The sequence below is a fragment of the Ochotona princeps genome, chromosome 2 (assembly GCF_030435755.1).
Source record: "Ochotona princeps isolate mOchPri1 chromosome 2, mOchPri1.hap1, whole genome shotgun sequence".
Classification (NCBI taxonomy): Eukaryota; Metazoa; Chordata; class Mammalia; order Lagomorpha; family Ochotonidae; genus Ochotona; species Ochotona princeps.
The window spans coordinates 3892814-3912204 of record NC_080833.1 but is presented as its reverse complement, the minus strand read 5'-3'; the positions used below and the strand labels follow the sequence as shown (position 1 = coordinate 3912204).

At 57.5% G+C, this 19391-nt stretch overlaps 1 protein-coding gene across 1 annotated transcript in view; it reads right to left on the bottom strand.

The window, feature by feature from the left end:
• The window catches only part of LOC101529813 (calmodulin-binding transcription activator 1), a 439149-nt gene that overhangs the window by 170894 nt on the left and 248864 nt on the right, over positions 1–19391 (bottom strand). The window contains exon 3 of the mRNA XM_058674694.1: positions 6282–6353. Within this exon, the coding sequence (XP_058530677.1) occupies positions 6282–6353 (72 nt within the window). The remainder of the gene's footprint in view (positions 1–6281; positions 6354–19391) is intronic.

Genomic DNA, 19391 nt, shown 5'->3' with positions numbered 1-19391 from the left:
GAGAAAGCCAACTGGGTACGGCCAAGCGGAGGGTGACATACAGGATCAAGGTGAGAGAACCTAGGGAAAATGCCCAGTGCGTTTCCGCAGGGACTGTGATAGCCATAATAGCCATTTTGGGGTATGAAGGGAAGCACTGCCATATTTTCCAGAGCCTTTAAGTGGGTACTGCAGTGGCCTTGGCATCATAAATCGTAATCAGGCGAAGGCATCTGAGGAGGAAATACTGCCCGCTCTGCCGTGCAGTCTTGGCAAGGGTCCTGAAATCTTAATGGAATGGAGCAATTTTTTGCATAGCCCTGTAAATTCCCAGTGTCTACCTTACCTTCTCATTGCGTTATTCAGGGGACATTAAATGGAGAAAGATGTGGAAGCTGCGGGTTAGAATAAAGCCGGAACGAGACGGCGGCTCAAGAATTATGGAAGCAAGGCCACAATTCATCCCTGCCACCTCCCCCCATTTGCTTTCCCGTGACCAGCCCTCACTCCAGCCACAGAAGGCCTTTCCCCTCTACAGATGGACGCCTTCAGGATGGCTCCTGGGATGCAGCTCACTCTGGAACCACTGGGCTGAGGCAGCTCCTCCATCTGGCTGCAGCCTCTGCTTTTTTCCAGCTTGAGCGCTGCCTACAGCCCAGTCCTGCCTCTATCTCGGTGCTCTCTCCAGAGTCCCTCGCCCATCCTGCAGGACCAGACCCCGTACTCAGCTGCCTAACGACCTGACCATTGCTGGATGCTTGTAGCTCCTGCCGTGCCCGTGGGCTGGGCTGGCTTTCCAGCGTGGGCCTGCAACTTTCCTGCCCTCAGTCCGCTTCTGGCTGAGCCAAGACCAGGCCCTCTGGGCCCTCAGCCCATATTCACACGGTGACAGTGATAAGGGATGCCCCACCCTAGAAGCCTCCAACCTGGGATGTGTGTTGGTGAGGGTGAGGCTGGCCACCATCAGTGTCTGCTCCGTGGAGGCTTTGAATCTGCCCCCTATCCTCGGCTCCTTTCAGAGTCCAAAGCAGCTTTCAGCCATTGCCAGGTTGGCCCAGAGCCCCTGCCAAGTCCACCTGCTCCAGAAAGGGTGCAAAGTCAGCTGGGGTGTGCAAAAAAGAGATCTAGCAGCAGACCAACCCCTCAGGGACTCGAAGGGCCTAGGTGGGTGGCCAGGATAGGTGGCCACTCACGTCTGTGGCATTGAGAGCAGATCCCACGACGGCTCCCAGCAGGGTATGGGAGCAGCTTTGTCTTCCTGTCTCTGTGGACCACCCTCAGTGCCCCTCAGGCCTGGCTGTGTGGCCTGGAGCTCATGGGGACTACGTCTGAGTTTAGTCCCACCTGCACCCATCTTTGGGGGAGTCCCTGATTCTCCCTGGCCTTGTGTTGCTTCTTCTGTGCAGCATTGGGAATCCATCCCAGAGCTGCTGAGATGGAGGACAGAAACTCAGTGCCCCTGGAGCTCAGCCAGGTACCCAAGGCCGCCCAAGGCCAGGGCTGTGGCCTCCCTGAGCCCTGGTGGTGTGCAAGCTGTACCCACGAGCTGGGCCTCTCCTGCCAACCCAGTCCACCAATATGTCGGCCATGTTCTCCACTCTCCAGGTTTGAGGTTAAGACGTTGTAAGACAAGGCCACAGTCTAGGCTGGGCTCCCTCACTTTCAGGTGCTGTGTCTACAGGACATAGCCCAGTCCTGGCACCTTCCCACTGGTCCAGGCACAGGGGGCAGGGAGCTTGTGTACCACCTTGCTGCCCTTGTAGGTCAATGCTCCCTGCAGCAACAGGCTAGGGGCAGGAGGAAGAGTTTTAGCTTGAAACACGGCAGATGGAATGTGTGGTTTCCACAGATCCCAAGGCTCAGCTCCTTTGGCAGTTCCATATCAGCCAGCCGGGCCATGTGGCCTTGCATGGACAGTGTTGGGGCCTCTGCACCTGCTAGTTCTGGGGGCCTAGGCTGGCAGTGGCTCACATACAGGAGTTGGGGCCCGGGAGCTGCTCTGCTTCCTGGTTACTTTCATGACCTGGGACAAGGTGCCCAACCTGTCTGCCTCTCAAATGCCTCACCTCTAAGAAAAGATGAGGGTGCTCGCCACAAGGAGGCAGCCTGCAGCAGTAGGGGCCGTGGAGCCCCACTCCAGTTCTGCCCTCGTGGGACTTCTGGGAGCCTCAGTCTTCTACCTAGTGAAATGGGGGCATGTGGAGAGGGCTCCCTGCCCAGACAGGAGGAGGCAGCCTTGGCAATGGGCTGAGTGGTCACTTCTGAGGCTTGGGGGCTCAGGCAGTGCTCAGAGTCAGCTGCTTGCATGCTGAGCCCAGAGCCCCTCCTGCTGTCAACACCTGCCGTGCACCTGCAAGCCCAGACTGCTCTGTGAGTACTCTAGCCTCGCCCCACCCAGGCCTCCATGGATGGCTAGGGTGGGCCAGGAAGGATCCCTCGAGGCCTCCACCCCAGCAAGCAGGGATCAACAGCCAGACAGCCCCGAGTGAGACCCAACCTTGGGCAGCTGAGGCCAAAGGACCCTTCCTATTTGACTGACCCCTTGACACCTCCTCTGATCTGCTGGCTGCAGGGCTGCCCAACGGCCAGCACTAAGAGCAGAAGCCAAGCCCTGCCCTGTCTCCTTAAGCCCAAGGACTGTGGGCTGACCTATGTCCTGACCCCTTTTTGACCTCTATGGTCTATCTAGGACTCATGATAGTGGAGGAGCTCCACAAAGCCCCTGCCCACAGAGCCCCACCTTAGCTGATGATGTGGGCAGCCCACATGTCCACAGAGCTAACCTTCTCCAGGGGAGAGCTGAGTGGACACTGACCAGGTGCCAGTTGGACAGCTGGCTTGAGCTCATCTCATCTGGGTCCTGGCTGCTGCCTCCAGAAACTCGGAGCTGTCCAGTGCTGCCCACTTCACATGGTGCCCACTGGTCATCCATGGACTAAGTGGGCTTAGTACCCTGTGTCCAGGAATTGCCTCCATGTTCATATCCTAATAAGATATTATAAATGAAGATGGCGGTGGTGGGAAGGTGTGGGGCATGACAAAGGAGACAGAGTAAGACACAGGAGGCAGTGCTCTCCTGGGGAGTCACACGGCTCGAAGCACCAACCTCAGCACTAACGGCCCCTCCCGGCCTCTCTGCTGACGGCCTGCGTGTCTGCTCACTCCTGTCCTGGCAGGTAGGCCCTCCCATATGCTAGGTGCTCTGTGCTGGGTGAGGCAGAGACCTGAGTCCCCTCCCGGGGGGCTGACAGGACGGGTGGGAAGGAAGACCTGTGTGAGGAGCCTCTCCGTGTTAAGATGGCCTGGAGGGACCGCAGTGGGTTGGCTCTGAGGCTCTGGTTGTGGTCAGTGGACAGACGGCTGCTGAGTGAGCAGAGGCTGTGATGGCGGCCAGTGTTGGGTGGAGAGTAGGTACCTCTCCTGAAGAGGCTCTGCTTGATCTAGAGGCATCCTGCACAGCCTCCTTGCTCCATGTGAGTGGGCCAAACCAGCAGGAAGCTTGCTAGGTGTGACAAGCTGGAGTGTTTGTTCACTGTTGACTGAAAATGCCCACTTTCCCAGCATGCACCTGTTGCATTTAGTAACAGGGTGCATGCTAGGACTCCACCTCATCTGCACATCCCACTGGGGTGCCACCCTGTTCCTTATAGGGAGAGGTGAAAGATGAAACTTCTCCCTTGGGCCTTGCTTAGAGGTCTGGCTCCCACTTGCCCTCTTTCTACCATAGAACATGCTGGAACGTACAGCTCTCGTGTGTTCACAGACTAACCTCTGCCACTCTCCTGCTAACCTGGCCTGGGATGGATCTTTCCAAGGATGGGTACACTGCCTGGGTTTTCTGTTCTTCCTGTACGTGGGAAGCTCTTTGGCTCATCCACGTTGGGTCTTTCTTGGGGTGGGGGGGGTACGTGAATGTATGTTTGCTATCTAATCGTCAAATAGACTTCATTCCTATTTGTACACGATGCCAGTCTTCACTTAGTTTATCTATCTGCAGAAAGCAAGAACCTGCATTAAAAACAGATACGCTCATGAGCCCTGACACCAGAGAGGAGTCTCCTCCGGCCCAGTGACCGGCTCCTGCGGGAGGCAGCCTGAGAGCAGATGTGGCCAGCCCTGGGTCCCTTGGCCCAGTGGCACCAGGTGGTGCTCAAGGGTACTGGACTGGGCTGGCATCCCAACTGCCTCCCTTCTTGGCTGGTACCACAGTCACTGCTGGGACGCCTCCAATCCCATGCCTTTCCTTGGGAATTCAGTCTCTTGCACTTCCTGCCTGAGAACGTCAGAGAAGTTAAACCTGACCGCGTTGTCATTGTCCTGGCATTGTACTCAGCCCCAGAACAAATTGCCCTGAACTCCTCGGCTACTGCATTCACTCCCAGCTCTGAGCTGGCGAGGCCTGCACTAATTGCCTCGGACTTGGCTCCTTAGCTTCCTGCTGTCATTGCGGCCTTGAGGGGAGCTGGGAACCCCCACACCTGCACACCTTCCCATCTGCTTGCAGACTCAAGCCTGGAGGACACCAAGATGGAGTGGTATGACAGTCTGCCCACCCTTTGGCACGGAGGAGAAAGGAAAGGCCCATAACCAGCCAAGAGGAGCCCATGGCTGTGACACTGGCCCATGGGCAGATGTTAGCTTCCTGCCAGCTGGCAGGTGACATGCCAGAGGTCCACGAGTCGTGTAGGAATGTGCCCTGTGCAGGGAGGCCAGGGAAGCAAAGCACCAGGCTGGGCACTGGAGCAGCACCCGAGAGAAGTCCCGGAGCAGCGGGCAGCCGCAGTGGGGAGGGCATGATCTCCACCCTCTCGGAAGCCCCCAGGTGTCTGATTCCAGGAAAGGACACTCATCGGGATTAAAAAGCCGAGAACACGGAGGGCGGCAGGGCAGCTATTCAGGATGGGGCAGGCCTGCATGAGGGGGATGTAGTCTAGCAGGAGCTGGGCTGCCCTGGGTGGAGGGACTGGGGAGACAGGAAGCCCACCCTAGGGTGCTGCTTCAGCTGGACAGAAGACTCAAAGGGCGTTTTGATGAGGGCGATGGGCAGGCATAAAAACCAGAATGGGAACCAGTCAAAGTCAGACCCTGGAGTCAGAGAGAAGTCGCCGAGAGCTGCAGGCTGGCCCAGATATTGTTCCTTCTCCATGAGCCAGAGGACTGGAGGACACAGGACACACCCCCTTCCTCTGCACTCTACTAAATGTAATCAACGGGGCAAGGCTGTGGGGTCTTTCCTGTCGACTGGCACCAGAGCACCACCCTGCGGTTCCAGGGAGGCAGGGCTGAGCCACAGGAAAGTCAGCAGCCAGCGTGTCAGGCTTCCGGGCAGGCAGAGCCAGGAACACTGAGACCAGGGCCAGGCAGCAGGCCGGAAAGTGGCAGCCTGGCCCATCCACAGTCCTCAGACAGGCTCAGGCCCGGAGTGCTCCCAGACTTGCAGGAAGGGCTGGGACGTCGGGGTGGGTGGGGCTGGGCCTCTCTATACACACAGCTCTGAGCCCCTGGATGCCTTAGGCTGGCATCCCAGGGCCAAGGGCCTCTCTGGCCCCTGGAGACACCACTGTAGCACTCATAACTTGTTCCCGCCCCCTCAATTCAAGCATCCACCAAATAGCTCACAGGTGGGTGTGGACAGTGAGCCCGCAGCAGGGAAGGCCTCGGGCAGGGACTCCTGGGAGGACAGGAGGCAAGGGCTGCCAGGACCACAAAGGCCAGCTCTCAGAGGGACCCAGGTTCAGCAACACAGCAGCACCTCCACCAGGCAAGACAGCATTCAGAACGTCCCCAGTCAGCAAGAGGCCAGCAAACTCCACAGAGACTCTCCCCTTCCTGGGCTCAACAGCATGGGGACCTCAGTCTTCTGGGAGATGGCCTGATCCCCAAGCTACCACTTTCCCCATCTCCGCCACGGTAGACATCATGAACCAATCACAAAGTTCGTGGATACTTCCTCTCACCAAGCCATCCCTGGAACCCCACGGCACCCAGCACACTGTGTGCTGTGACCCACCTGTCAGAGACAATGAACTCGCAACCCTTGGCCCCAGAAGCCAGGGCGCCCTGGAGCACCTCAGCCTACTCCTCACTGGTGAGCATGGCCGCCCCTGCTGGCAGGCCCACTCCACCTGTCTGCTCCCGACAACGCCGGGCCGGCCCCCATGCTACCCTCAGCACCACGCAGCCAGTGTCTCCAGGAGGGAGGGTCCACCCAGGGCCCTCGGTGGGGCCACATGTTCAGCCCTGTGTCCCCGCAGACCCACCCCAAGCAGCAGTGACAGAAGAATTCAGGCCCAGCCACCTACCTGAAGGAGCCAGTAGCACCTCCGGTGGAAGGTGGGGATGATGGAGGAGTGGACATAGCAGCCGTACAAGCACTAGGGAGAGAGGAAAAACGAGAATTCAGTCGGAAAGAGGGAAGGAAGGAAAGAAGAAAGGAAGCAAGGAGGGAAGGAAGGAAGGAAGGAAGGCAGGAAGGAAGGCAGGCAGGCATCTCAGTGGAAGGAGCTAGAAGGCCTAGGGAGACTGGGGTGCAATCACAGCGGGATCCAGCACGAAGACTAACTTCAGGGACAGCTTCTAACAGAGGATCTGCTAGCAGGGCCCCAGGGTGGGCGGCTGGGAGGGCCTTTCCCTCGGAGGGCCTGAGGAGCAGCCGGAGAATCCAGCACAGCTGAGAACCAGGAAGTGCCCCATGGCGCACCAGCTGTCTGTTACTTTAGGGGTTTGCAGTGTCTCTGGCATGCATCCCCACATCCCAGGTGAGACCCTTGGTGTCCAGGGAAGGAGTCAAGAGCACACATATATGTGTGCATGTACACACCACACACACACACACACTCTAGACCCGTCATGGCCAGGTAGCCCCAGTGGACACCTGCCCAGGTAGCCCCAGTAGACACCTGCCCAATGCCAGGGGCAGGGATGGCAGCTGCTTTTGGGATGGACCTCCAGAGCCTGAGATCTCTGTTACACCTTCTTCCTGGTTTTTTTCTGAATAACCACTTGTCTGGCACACATCTGTCAGCTGAGGCATAAACCGCACCTCTGCATGATGACTTGGCTTTTGAAAAACAGCCAGAGTCAGACTGGCTATCAGGGGGTGGGCATCATGTCTAGGAAGGGTGATGTGGGTAGGGACGGACGGTCCCCAGGGGCCTGGCAACTGGGAGCAGGCTGGTAGAGCTGACTGGCAAGTTGTGGTGCTGGTGTGTGTGTGTGTGTGTGTGCACTCATGTGTGTATGCACATGTGTGTGCGCACATGTGTCTGTGTGTGTGTATGTGGCGGAGAAGGGGTGGTGAGTTTGCTGGTGAAATGGACCAAGGACGGGAACCAAGAGCCCCAGCAGGAACCACGTCAGCTTCAGGGCGCCCAGCCATTTCAGGCTCTGAGTGCCCAGTGACAGGAGTCCCTGTGGAGCCAGTGCTTGGGTTCCTGCCACCCACCTGGGAGACCCAGATGGAGTTCCAGGCTCCTGGCTTCAGCCTGGCCCAGTCCTGGCTAGTGTGGCCATTTGGGGAGTGAACCAGCAGATCTCTCCAGCTCTCTGCAACTGCCTTTCAATATATGAATAAATCAAAATAAATGCTCAAGCCTCAACCTTTCCTTTTGGAGCCTTCAACTGCAAACCAGGGTCCCTCCCTTGGCTGCCCAGCTCTCCCTGGCTTCCTACCCAGGGGCTTCCACAGGCCATGTAGGGGAGCGGCCCTGCGACTGCTCTCTGCTCATTTAGCCCCGCTGCCAGCTCTCCATGTAGAACTAGCTAACCCCTCCACATGGGGGCCTTTCGTTGATGTCATTCATGCACCAGACCCAAATGCCCTGGGCTTGAATGGGAGTCTGTTGGGGCCCTGCCTGTCTGGTTATCAGAGCTGGAAAAGAAATCATTTTGGACTGTGGGAATCTGGCTGCAGGAAAATCAGATTTCCAATATGTTAGAACTTTTACAGATCACCGTCAGCTGGGACTGAAGCCCTGTACCAACCGAATAAACAAAGCGGAAATTAATTTAAACGATTCCCTTGCAATCTTGCCCATGAAATGTATTTATTATTAAGAAGGCAATATTCTGCCCTGCCTTTTCTGGGTTTGCAAGGCGCCCTGTGTTCTTTTGTTCTCTGTTTTCTTTTTTTTTTTTTCTGCTTTATTTTGTCTTGATGACTCACTCCTGGCCAAAGAAGATGGGCCAGTTGGCGTAAGCCTCTGAGTGAGGGAACTGCTGGAGCCTCCATCATGTAAACGCTCTCACGGGCGATCTCTTTGCTGTGCTGTACGCGTTGAGCCAGAGTGAGGGAGACACAGACCACTGGAGAATCTTCCCATCCCTTAGAGACAAGGGACCCCCCTCTGGCACTACCCTCTGCGTACTTCCCGGTCTCCCACTCTGCTGCCCTTTGTGGGTTGCGTGTCTGCCTCAGATGCTGCTTGCTTCACACCTGTCTGTCTGGATGTCAGTCTCATTGAACTCCACTCGCGGGAGCTGGCCAGAATTCCCCAGGGGTCTGCCAGGTCCCTTTTGGGAAGGAAGACGCGAGTGCAAAGCCTGCTCCCCGCCCACTGCCGCGTCCCAACCTTAGCCCACCCAGAACTGCCAGGAACCATCAGATCAGCAAAACGAAGTTAAAACGAAAAACCACACTGCCACTCTGTGAAGGCTCCTGCATTTTAATCAGAAGAGCCCTGGGGGCCTTGCTGGAACTGTATTTGTCTATTTTTAGCCTGAGCTCTCCCCAGCTTGGTGATCCTGCATTGCTGGGCTCATCAGGTTGGGAAGGTGGGTGGGGTGGGAGCACTGCTGGAGGTGGCTGCTGGCCTCTGGGAGTTCCATCCCACATGTCCCACATGCCCCCACGTTGAGCATCTGGGCCATTAGGGCTCACGTTCCCGCAGCCTGAGGGCAGGAAGGCTCCAGCTAGCTGCCCAGCTGCCCTGGACCAGGAAAGGTCCACAGAGAGTGCCCGCCTCACTGTGGCCCTCACGCTTAGTGCTGAAGACTGCCCGGACACACAAGGAAAGGAGTCTGTGATGCAGCTCCAAGTTGAGTGCCCCAGGGGTAAGGTTCACTGCCAAGGGCACCTGAAGGTGGTACGGTCGCTGGTCCATTGGTTCCCCGTCCTTGTGGGGCAACACTGTTTGGTTTTGATCTATCTCCTGATGAGCTGAAGTGCCCAGAGATGGAAGAGACCTGACCTACATGTGGGTCTTTGTCCTTACAAGCCCGTATAATGGGTATATGGACCTAACGCCTTCTCTTGGCTGTGGAGTCGGGGCTGAAGTCAGGAGCTCAGAGGGCAATGGAGATGGCAGGGTGCCCAGGTCCGGTGTCTGTGGAGCAGGTGGACAGGGTTGGAGGAGGCTGATGGGGTGAACAGGGCCGGCGGAGGGACGAGAAGGGGTAGGGCAGCAGGGGCTGACCCTGGGGAGGGGAGGCTTGGGGACAGAGAGGCAGGACACCACCCAGGGACACAGCGAGGAGGCTGACTTTATCCCAGGGTGGCGAGAGGGCTGAGGAATGCCACCGGAGGGCAATGAGAGCGGAGGGCTGTGGGCACGGGCATGTGCAAGGGCAGCGAAGGGCGTGAGTAGACGCAGTGTGGGACTCAGATGTCCCTGCTTTCTGGCTGGGTGGTGAGGGGGTGCCAGATGAGAACTTCTGGGGTACAGCAGCCTTGGGGGAGCTGATTTTGGATTTGAGCTTGGTGACTTGGAGGGGCTTGCTGGACACCCCAATGAATGCCCACAAAACACCAGCGGTGCGGGCTCAGGCTGGGCTGGAAATGGCAGTTAGCATGGGGGCAGCACAGGAAGCTGGTGTGAAGGCTGAGAGGCCTGGGGTGGACAGCACACATAAGCTGACATCTTAGGGGCCGCCGAGGTGGGCAGGGCAGCCCAGGGGACAATCCACTCCCACGTGGCCAGCCCCTTAGTCCTGGGACCTACTTGACCTGCCTGTTCATGAACCATCTCTCCCAGTTCACACACCAATGCCACCCCATCCATGTCCCTTTGTCTGTGGGACGACATTGTTACCAGTCCACTTGGGGAGGATTGCACCTGTCATGTCACGTGGCAGGGTATCACATCCTATTTCTTCACCCACTCATCACTGTCCATCTCACTGAAGCTTTTCCACTGGGCTCTGGGCCTTGCTTGGGGCCCCCCTGCCATGCCCCTTGCCTCTCACAGGTAGTCAAGGGTCAGGGAGACTGTGTTTCCAGCTTGGCAAGTCAGAACAACTCCCCAGAAGCAGGTGGGTGTGGGCTGTGTCCCAATAAAATTGCCTTTGGGGATGCTGAAATCTGAAGTTGTGTGATTTTTTACATTACAATAGGTTTTATTTTTGCTTTTTTTTTAAACCATTAAAACAATATTAAAAACATTCTTAGTTCAGGGAATGGGCCAGGTTTGTCCCAAGAGCCATGGCTTGCTGAGCCCTAACCTGTCTGGCTGGGGAGGGTGAATTCCCACCAGCAGTGGCCTGAGGCAGCTGCTGAGCAGGGCCAGCCCCAGGCAGATGGAACACCACACAGGTGCAAATCCAACAAGGACCCCCAGAGGTGCTGGGGGAGACTTCTGCCTCCATCTCCTGTGGGAGCTCGCCCCTAGATCTCTGCCTGTTGCCTGGTGGGCCTGGCTTACAGCTTACCTGCTCACGACCTGAGGCACAGCTTCCAGCCCTGCGTGCTAAACCTGACCTCTAACAGGACTGGAGGGTCTAGCGGAATAGAAGTGCCTTCCAGCCAATTACAGTGTCATTGTTGGGTTGGGGGACTATCGGGAGACGCCCTCCACCCCTCCCCTTCCCTAGCTTTTATAAGCTTGCAATTTGTTCACAATAGATGGAGGTCCCCCCAACCAGATCATCTGCAGTGGTTCTGTGGCTGAAGAACATGTCATCTAACCTCAGGGCTTGCTGGTCAGGAAATTCCCACTCCCCGCCTTTCCACCTTTCCACCCCACCTCCCCAGAGCCTCCCAGCTTCTTCTTTGGAGAATACTCCACTGTGTCCTTTCCTGCCCCAGTCTCCCCCGCTCCCCGAGTCCCAGCAGTGGCTCCCTGGAGGACTCCCTTCCTGGGCAGCTGTGAGCCCGCTGTCTCATTCCACATGTGGTTTGGAAACACATCCCCAGAGCTTGCTTCCCAGCCTCCCAGAGGTGCGCTGTCCGATGAGGCGGCCGCCAGACACACACGGCTGTTCACATTTGAGTCGTCATAAAATGAGACGCAACGAAAAGCGTCAGTTCCTCGGCTGTGCAAGCAAGCATGTCAAGGGCTGAACTGCTGCAAGCCCAGGACATTCTACCACTGCAGAAAGTTCTGCGAGATACTCAAGCTCCGAGGGGTAGAGGATCAGAGTGTACGCCAGAAGTCCGTGGCTGGGGAATCCAGAGGTGAGCATCTGGAGACTTGGAATGTTTGAAGTTTGAAACCTGCTATTCCAGCAGGGTCAACGTGAGTTGCTCAGTGAGTAATTTCTAGAGCTTTCTGAACAGTGCTGCCCCCCCTCCCCCCGCCACTTGCTCCCTTCCTCCCTGAGCCTTCCCGATTTCAGTGGTAACCCACACTGTGTTACTCAGACAAGCGTGTGACAGGCAGGACTTGAGCCACAGTCCTCCTGAGGAAGTTTTCATGGCCACCTCGGCCCACAGCCTGGCCCCAGCTCCCAGCATCCTCAGCATGGCCTCCGGCTTTGCTGGGCCCACCTGCCTCCCACTGAGGGGAGGTACGAGGACAAAGCATGATGCAGTCCAAGGGAGGAAGTGCCACTTATGCTGAGCCAGGAGGGTGCGTAGGAGATGGGCAGCTAGGCAACAGGTGGCAGAGAACAGTCCGAGCGGACACAGGAATCCTAGGCGGAGAGCTCAGCCCAGCAAGGACATTGGCACCCTTCCCAGCATTCTCCCGAGTCCACCCTCCCGTGGGAAGCAGATCCCCCGTTGATGGCCATGTCATGCTCCGCCGTCCCAGACTCTGCTGGGGAACTCACATCCTGGGAAGAGTGCTGGGCAGGGCTGGGAACCGAAGGGTCAAGTGCAGGCTCAGGGCTAGTATGTGGGTCTGAGTCTTCCCCGCACTTCCTTTGCTAGAGCAATGCCAATATCACAGTCGCTGGCCAGATTCCTGCTGTGACCCAAGAGGCTGTCAAGTCCTTCACTGCCAGACTTGGAGTAATAGTGACAGCTGCACACCCTCACCCACCTCGGCTGCGAGGCTTGTCCTGGGGCTCCGGGGATGGGGTAGGGGAGAACCCCTGCAGTATGAAGGAACGGTCTCCTGGAAGAAGGTGCTCACAGAAGCAGGGCAAAAGTGGTTCCCTTCCTGCCAAAGCTTTGACCGGGAAGAAACAGGTGCTGTTCAAACACCGAGTGGGAGTGGAACCCTTCCAGCACCTTCCACCTGCCTGGTCGGCAGCAGCTGTGCCAAGACACAGGCCCTGCTGCTCCACATGGTGCCCCGAGACCTGAGTCTGATGCTCAGAGGCCTTGGGAAGGCCAGGCCTAGCCTAGAGGGGAGCAGAGGGTGGCATGGTCAGTCAGGCCACTCCTCTCTGCAGGGAAGACCAAGGCCTGCACAGGCTAAGCCACCTGCCCTGCCCACGGTCATGTGGCTGAGATTGGGCACTGGTACCCCCCTGCCCAGCCCCTGCTCCAGCCCTGCCTTATCAACAAAGGGATAGTGCCCCAGGGGCTGTCCTCGCTGAAGGATTTGGTTCCTATTAATCTAAGATTAGGCCGAATGATTCAATTCACATGCTGCCTGCAAAAGCACCCGGGCCTCAGAACTTGTTAAATAGTGAATTGCTTTAAAATGAGTTTGAGCTAAACCGATTGCGTGCGGCTTTGGCCCTGGGGCTGGGTGACAGCAGAGATCTGGGAGATCACATCGTGGCTGATCCAGAGCTCAGGTGGCCTCGCTCCCACAGCAGCCCAGCCTCCCCAGCACCAGGAAGCCACTCAGCAAAAGGGGACAGCCCGGACCCCCCAGCCCAAGGCCTGCCTTTGGGTCACATGGGCTCAGGCCAGGCTATCCCAGAGCAGCCTGAGCCAGGCAAGACACTCTTGAGTTGGGGGTGTTCTGCTGGCCTCAAAGGAGGGCCTGGTGAGGAATGAGGCCCTGCTACATCAACACCTCCCCAACGTTGAGGTCTCAGACTGTGGACCTGCAGCTGTGATCCCACCACCTGAAGACTCTCCTGAGTTCCCCGTTCTCCCTGGTGCACCTGGAGGGCTGCTGCAGCCAGGTGGGCCAGCTAGGCTGGGAAGGTTGGTGGAGGACACCAAAGTGGGGATGGAAACCTGCAGGGGCAGCTGCAGCACAAGGATGCCAGCCCCCCCCATCCTCCTGACAGGGAGAGAGCCATGGGAATCCAGCCCTTGCAAGAAGTGCTCAGGGCTCCTGGGCCCCCACAGATGTCCTTGGGCACTTATATCGGTAGGACCTCCAAGGGGCAGGAGCAGGAAACCCCAGGCAAGTTGTGAAGACCAAATAGACATGGAGGTGGGGGGTGTTCCTGGGGGTCTACTCAGGTTGAGGGGAAGGAGGGCACGGCATGCTCCCCCAGGCCTCGCACCCCTCAGTCTGGGCAGGCAGCAATGGGGAGCCCGGTGGGGGAGCTCACGGAGAGTCCTCAAACCGGAGACTCCCCTGACACCTTCAGGAAAGTTCTAGATCACCTTGCGGGTGCACATTATTCCAGAGCTGGTGGGGGCCAAACAGCAAATGGTGAATACAGGTGAGGGTCAAGGGGGTGCTGGACAGGACTAGGGGAGGGCACAGGCCTGTCCCAGGGGCACCGCCGAGCCTGGACCTGGCCTGCCTGACCCTCTCACCTGGGCCCTGACAGAGGAGCCACTGAGCATGTGCAGAACAAACACCCCAAGGCAGCAGCTGCTGCCCGATGACAGCATGAATGAAGAGGGCAATAAGAATTAATGAATTCCTAGCTACAAAGGCATAAAATCATGCTTAAAGACAGAAATAAAATCCCTGCAGCTTCGACTTTATTGTTTTTTGGGGGGTTCCAAGATTAATAAATTAGGAGCCATAAAATGGAATAATAGCTAAAAATTGATAATAAGGTAAATTTAGATTTAGAGCGGGAGTTGATTGTGAATGAGTTGGAGAAGACATGTGGGCAGAGGCGGGTGTTTGACACTCTGCGGTCACACGCCCAGCTGGCTCTCCCATTTCAGCTCTGGCTCCTGCTGTTTGGAGTCCATCAGGTACCTGGTTGCCCTTGCCTGCCCATCCCACTCTCAGCTAGGCCACAAGGCTCCCATCATCGCCAGTACTTGCAAGCTGTATTAGGCATCCCAGGAGCCCGGCCTGATCTTACACACCGTCTCAGTGGGGTGGGTGGTGGAGACCTGCCCCTACTGTCTCAGAAATCCCACACCACACCTGGTCCCCCGTGGCCCTGATGGGGACACTCTCTCTCGTCTCCGTGCTTGGCCCTGAGTGCCACACTGAGCATCAGCAGGAGTTGTCCTCAGGTGGTATATAGCATGTGAATATGGGCAAAGGTGCATCCCTGTTCACGCCTGCAGAGTGTATGCAGTGTGAGCACATGCCAGCTGGATACGGGCATACTGTGTGTGTGGCAAGTGTGACTACATGTGTGGTGTGTGTGCATGCAGGGTGTGCAAATATGCACATAAGTATAGTATGTGCATAATCTAGGCATGGCTTATACATGTCTGTGTGGCATATTTGGCATGTATAGTATACAGGTATGGTGTACATGTGGCATTTATATATGGTGTGTATGCACAGCATATGTGTGGTATATGTGTATGTATGCTTGTGTGGGCCCAGTGTAAGTGCACGTGTGGCATGCATTAAATGTGTGGGATGTGGTCCGTGTGTGATACATGTATGTGATGTGTGTGTGTGGTGTGTGTACATATTCTAATTCAGTTATCTTCCACTTGCAGATTCTTTTCCTTTTAACCTGTTTCAATGCTTCTGTCCTGCCTTTAGCTCAAGTATCTCCTAAAAGTACTAGGTGCACATAATCTTTCTCTCACCAAAGTGGGCTGGCTGACACCTGTTTTTCAGAGCCCAGCCAGTGGCTGGACCTCATCTTGGAAGCAGCCCATGCCACTGGTGGACTGTCCCCCTCCTGCCTCCCTTCCCATCCCTGGGGTCGAGAGCCCCACCTTGACCAGGCACCTGCACACACACCTGACAAGAACCCTGACCTCCCACTCACAGCTTGGGGCAGGTGCCTTCCTTGCAAGCAGCCTGGGCCATGGTGCTGCTGCAAGGGGGCTGATGGTAGCCCTCTGGTGCGGGGAGCCTGCCCGTTCCTCCTCATCCTCCTTTCCCAGAGGAAGAGCAGAGGCAGAGGTGGGACCACACTCCTCAAGGTTCCTCAGGGGCCACACTACAGGGCCTGGGTAGCAAGCGCTGTCCAGACCTCAGCTGGCTCTGTCTGCTGCAAGTGGGCATGGATAAGGAGGGCTGTGGGGATTCCCAGCCTTGGTGGTCAATGACAGCTGTGCCTGGACCCAGCCCCTCCCTTCCGCACTGGTGTCACCGTCCGGCTGCCCCTCTGCACACTTCAGATGCGTGACTGCAGGCTGCTGGCCGGTCCGGGAAGGGAGCTGTGCTGCCAACGGGCAGTGGGGCTTTGTTCGTGAAGACGACGAGGGAGATGCCAGGCTGGGTCTGTGGCTATGTTAATGCGAAGCTGGGCTCCCTGCCAAGGCATTAAGTGGAGTCCAATTCCTGAAACCAGCTTGAATCAGCAGATTTTTAAGGTTAGAATTACTCTCTCCTCCCGTCGGCTTGCCAAGGTTAATTCGGGCCCGAGCATGCAAAATTAATGAGCTGGACAAAGGGAATCGGCCTTTTCCCCAATTTTCTCTTTTTCTTTCCTTTCTCAGGATCACAAAAACATCTCTACAAAAAAGAGGCGGTGGCAGGGTGGCGGGGGCACAGACAGGCAGGGAGGGGCACTCCCTGCCCCCGGCGGGCGGCAGATGTGTCAGGGAGGCACCCAGATGGAGTCGCTCAGGTAACAGAGACACAAGGCTGGGCAGTGAGTCCAGGCAGCGGTCTGTGCCCTGGGGCCCTACCCTGAGGAAAGAAAAAGGAGACATCCCTCTGGCCAGGCCCTGCCCTGGGGTCTTTCAGTAGGGGAGGGTCCTAAGTTCCTGGGTATGGCCGAGCCTCGAGGACTCAGGCTGGGCAGCAGGAATGGCTGGTCCTGGGGGCTCCGTGACCTTGACAGAGAGCCCCCCCAGCTTTGCCACAGGGCATGGGGAGAGATGTCCAGCCCGAGGTACTGCTTAGCACTGCTGTCCATGCCCAGGGCCTGCTGGACAGAGGCCAGGATGGGAGAAGGGCGAGTGGAGGGCAGGTTTCTCACCCTCCCTGAGATAGGCAGTCTAACCCTTGATCTTTGGGAGTCGAGCTTGGCACCCGGTGGGAGGAGCAGGCAGGAGTCAATGTGGATCTGTACTATGCCAACACAGCTAAACGGCACCCACGCCGGGGCAGGGCTCGGTCCCTGGGTCTCAGTGTCTGCAGGAGTCTCCGGGGAATGATGGATGCTGAACCTGGCCCGGCAGGTGCCCTGCCTGAGGACAGTGGGGTTTCAGTGCTGGACGGAGGAGGTCTTAGAGAAACACACAGGTCTGACACAGCTGCCCCCATCTCTGTGACCACAACAGCATCCCCTGACCCACGCCCAGGGGCCCCAGGCCCACCCGGGAGGCTCCTGCTCACAAAATGTGGAGAGGCTGGCCTTCACTTCCCCAAGTCGCCAGGGCTGCTGGAGTCCTGTCCCATGCACACAGCGTGAGCCAAGTCTCACCCCACCCCAGAGACACACATTCCAGGGCCCTCACCCAACTACAGCACAGTGCTATGAAACGCCACCCCTCCAGGCTCTGCACAGGGTCCCCCAAGATCCCAACTTTCCTTGGGAGCACCCAGACTGTCCCTCCTGCATCTAACCCATCAGGGTGACCACCGTGGATGCATTTCCGGCCCTGGCCTGCCTGACGGATGGAAGGGGTTAGGTCACAGTGTGTGGCAGGGACTTGTAGGAACAAGGGCTCTGTGCTTGCTGCAAGGCAAGAAGGCGCCCCAGCTGCTCTCTCCCTCCCTGCTGAAGGGGGTCTCCCTGCCACCTGGCCCTACCCAGGAGTCAAGCCCCTCTCCTGCCTGCAGGCCAACACTGCAGGTTGTTACTGGACGGGTCAACTGGACAGTCTGCTGCCTACTGGCCTGGGACAAACTGTCTGTCACCCACTCCTCTATCGCCCCAGGGGGGTGTCCTGGGCAGTGGGTGGAGGGCTAGGGGAGGGCCAGCAGGGGCCCCAGGACAAGTTGTGTCCTGACCCCACCTCCTTTCTAGCCACTCTGTTTCCAAAGTTCATGAGACCCCTCTTGCTGACCCTCCCCTGGGGTTCCCCTTCAATCTTCCTGCAGGCCTGAACTCCTTACCCCAGCCTCTAGCTGGACTCTGCCAGTCCCTCCCTTCATCTGGCAAGTGAACCCCAAAGGTAAGAATCAACACCTCTCACCCCCTACTGTACAACCGCAGAGGGTTTCCCTTGGCGTGGTGCAAAGCACAGACGGCCTGGACTCCCAACTCAACGTGAGGCTCCTGTTTGGAATTTCAGCCTCAGGAGCCTCTGATACCCTCCCAGCTCCCAGCAGGCTGGCAAGGATGGGCTCGCCACCTCCCCCAGGCCTTGGGCTCAGCACAGGCTCAGGTGTCCCAGCGTCCAGAAGTATTTCATCCACACGTCAAATGTGGAAAGGGCTGTCTGCTCTGTGGAAGGGTCCAGAGGCATCGATGGGGGACTTTCCTTCCCAGCTGGAGGTTCCCAGACTTGGGGCCCAGGCACACGGAGATCCCACCCCTTGACATGTGGCGAGAAGACAACAGGTATCGCAGATGAACCGGCCTCTGTCCCTCCGTCAGTGGCTCCCTTGGGCCAGCTCCCTAGACTTGGGTCTGACCTGTTAATGACCTTGATTACACGTTAAGGACAAGGGTGGCAGAAGGGAGACGCTGCTCCCAAACACAGCTCCTCACAGAACTGCATCTGCCATGACAGCAGCTGGGGCATCTCCGGTGGGCTCCACCCAAAGCCACGAGACCCCAGGGGGCACAGCTGGGTCAGCTCTCTGCTTGGTCTCTTGCAGGCTGCTCCAAAGTCTCCTTTGAAACGTCGGTGAGAAACTGTGGCCCATGCAGCTGCAGAGGGAATTTTTCTGTGACCCAGCAATTCCACTCCCAGAAATGCACCCCAAAGAACCACAGACGTGAGCTCACAAAGCCAGAACGTGAGCCCTCACTGGAAGCGGACAGAGCCCACCCCTGCACGTCCGTCAACAGAGCAGTGCACTCGCTGAAGGCAGCAGAGCCAACCAACGCACTACTGCCCAACACAGTGTGGGGTCAGACAGGTTTAAGCCTCAGCTGGGGATGCATGTACCCTATGGCAAAGAGCCTTGGCTCCAGTCCTGGCGAGTGCATGCTTCCAGTGCGGCCTCCTGCAGGTGCTTCTAAGAAGCCGTAAATGCCCAGGCCCCTGACCCTCACATGGGGGATCCGGATGGAGCTCTGGGCTCCCTGCCCAGCCCTGCTGTAACAGATACTTGGGGCGTGAGCCAAGAGAAGGGAGCTCTCTCAGTTTCTCCCTCTCAGTCACTCTGCCTTAAAAAAAAAAAAAAAAAAAAAAACTTAGAAAAAAGCAGGTCAGACACATGCCACACCATGAATGAACCTCAGGAGCAAACCTGGGGGATCAGATCACCGAGCAGGGACAAGGGGGACAGCTGCTAGTGGATGTGGGCTATCTTTGGCGACAGTGAACACGTTTTGGGAAGAGATTTCATGCCATTGAGTCGCTGAGTTTCAAAAGGCTAGTTTCAAGTTAGGCACATTTCTCCTCAATTCAAGCAAACAAGAAACAATGGCTCGGGCTGGACGGGTGCGGGGCAGGGACTCCATCCTGGCCAAGGCTCGGGAGCCTGCAGAGTTCCCACACATGGGGCCCATGGGGCGCAGGCCCGTCCTTGCCTGCTTCCCTGCTGGCCCAGTGAACCTCTGGTGTAAGTCTCCACGTTGAGGCTAGCGCTGCCTGCCTGTGCTCCCACCCTCCCCCCACACACACCCTGCTCCAGGATTCCCTTCCCGGAGAGACTGCCTAGCCCAGAGCTTTCAGCTCCTTTGTGGCTCACTCCCAGCCCCACCCACCTGCCTGCACCTGTGTCTAGCCCAAGACTCCAAGTCCCCATAGCTGGCAGAGAGGAGCTGCTATTAAGGTGTATGGCCGTTCCCCCAGAGCATGGGGGACGAGGAGAGGCAGGGAATGGGTGGGCTGTTCTGGGCGGCTGATGGCTACCTGTCTGTCTGTCTGGGGCTCTGTGGCCAAGGCTGTGTGTAAACTC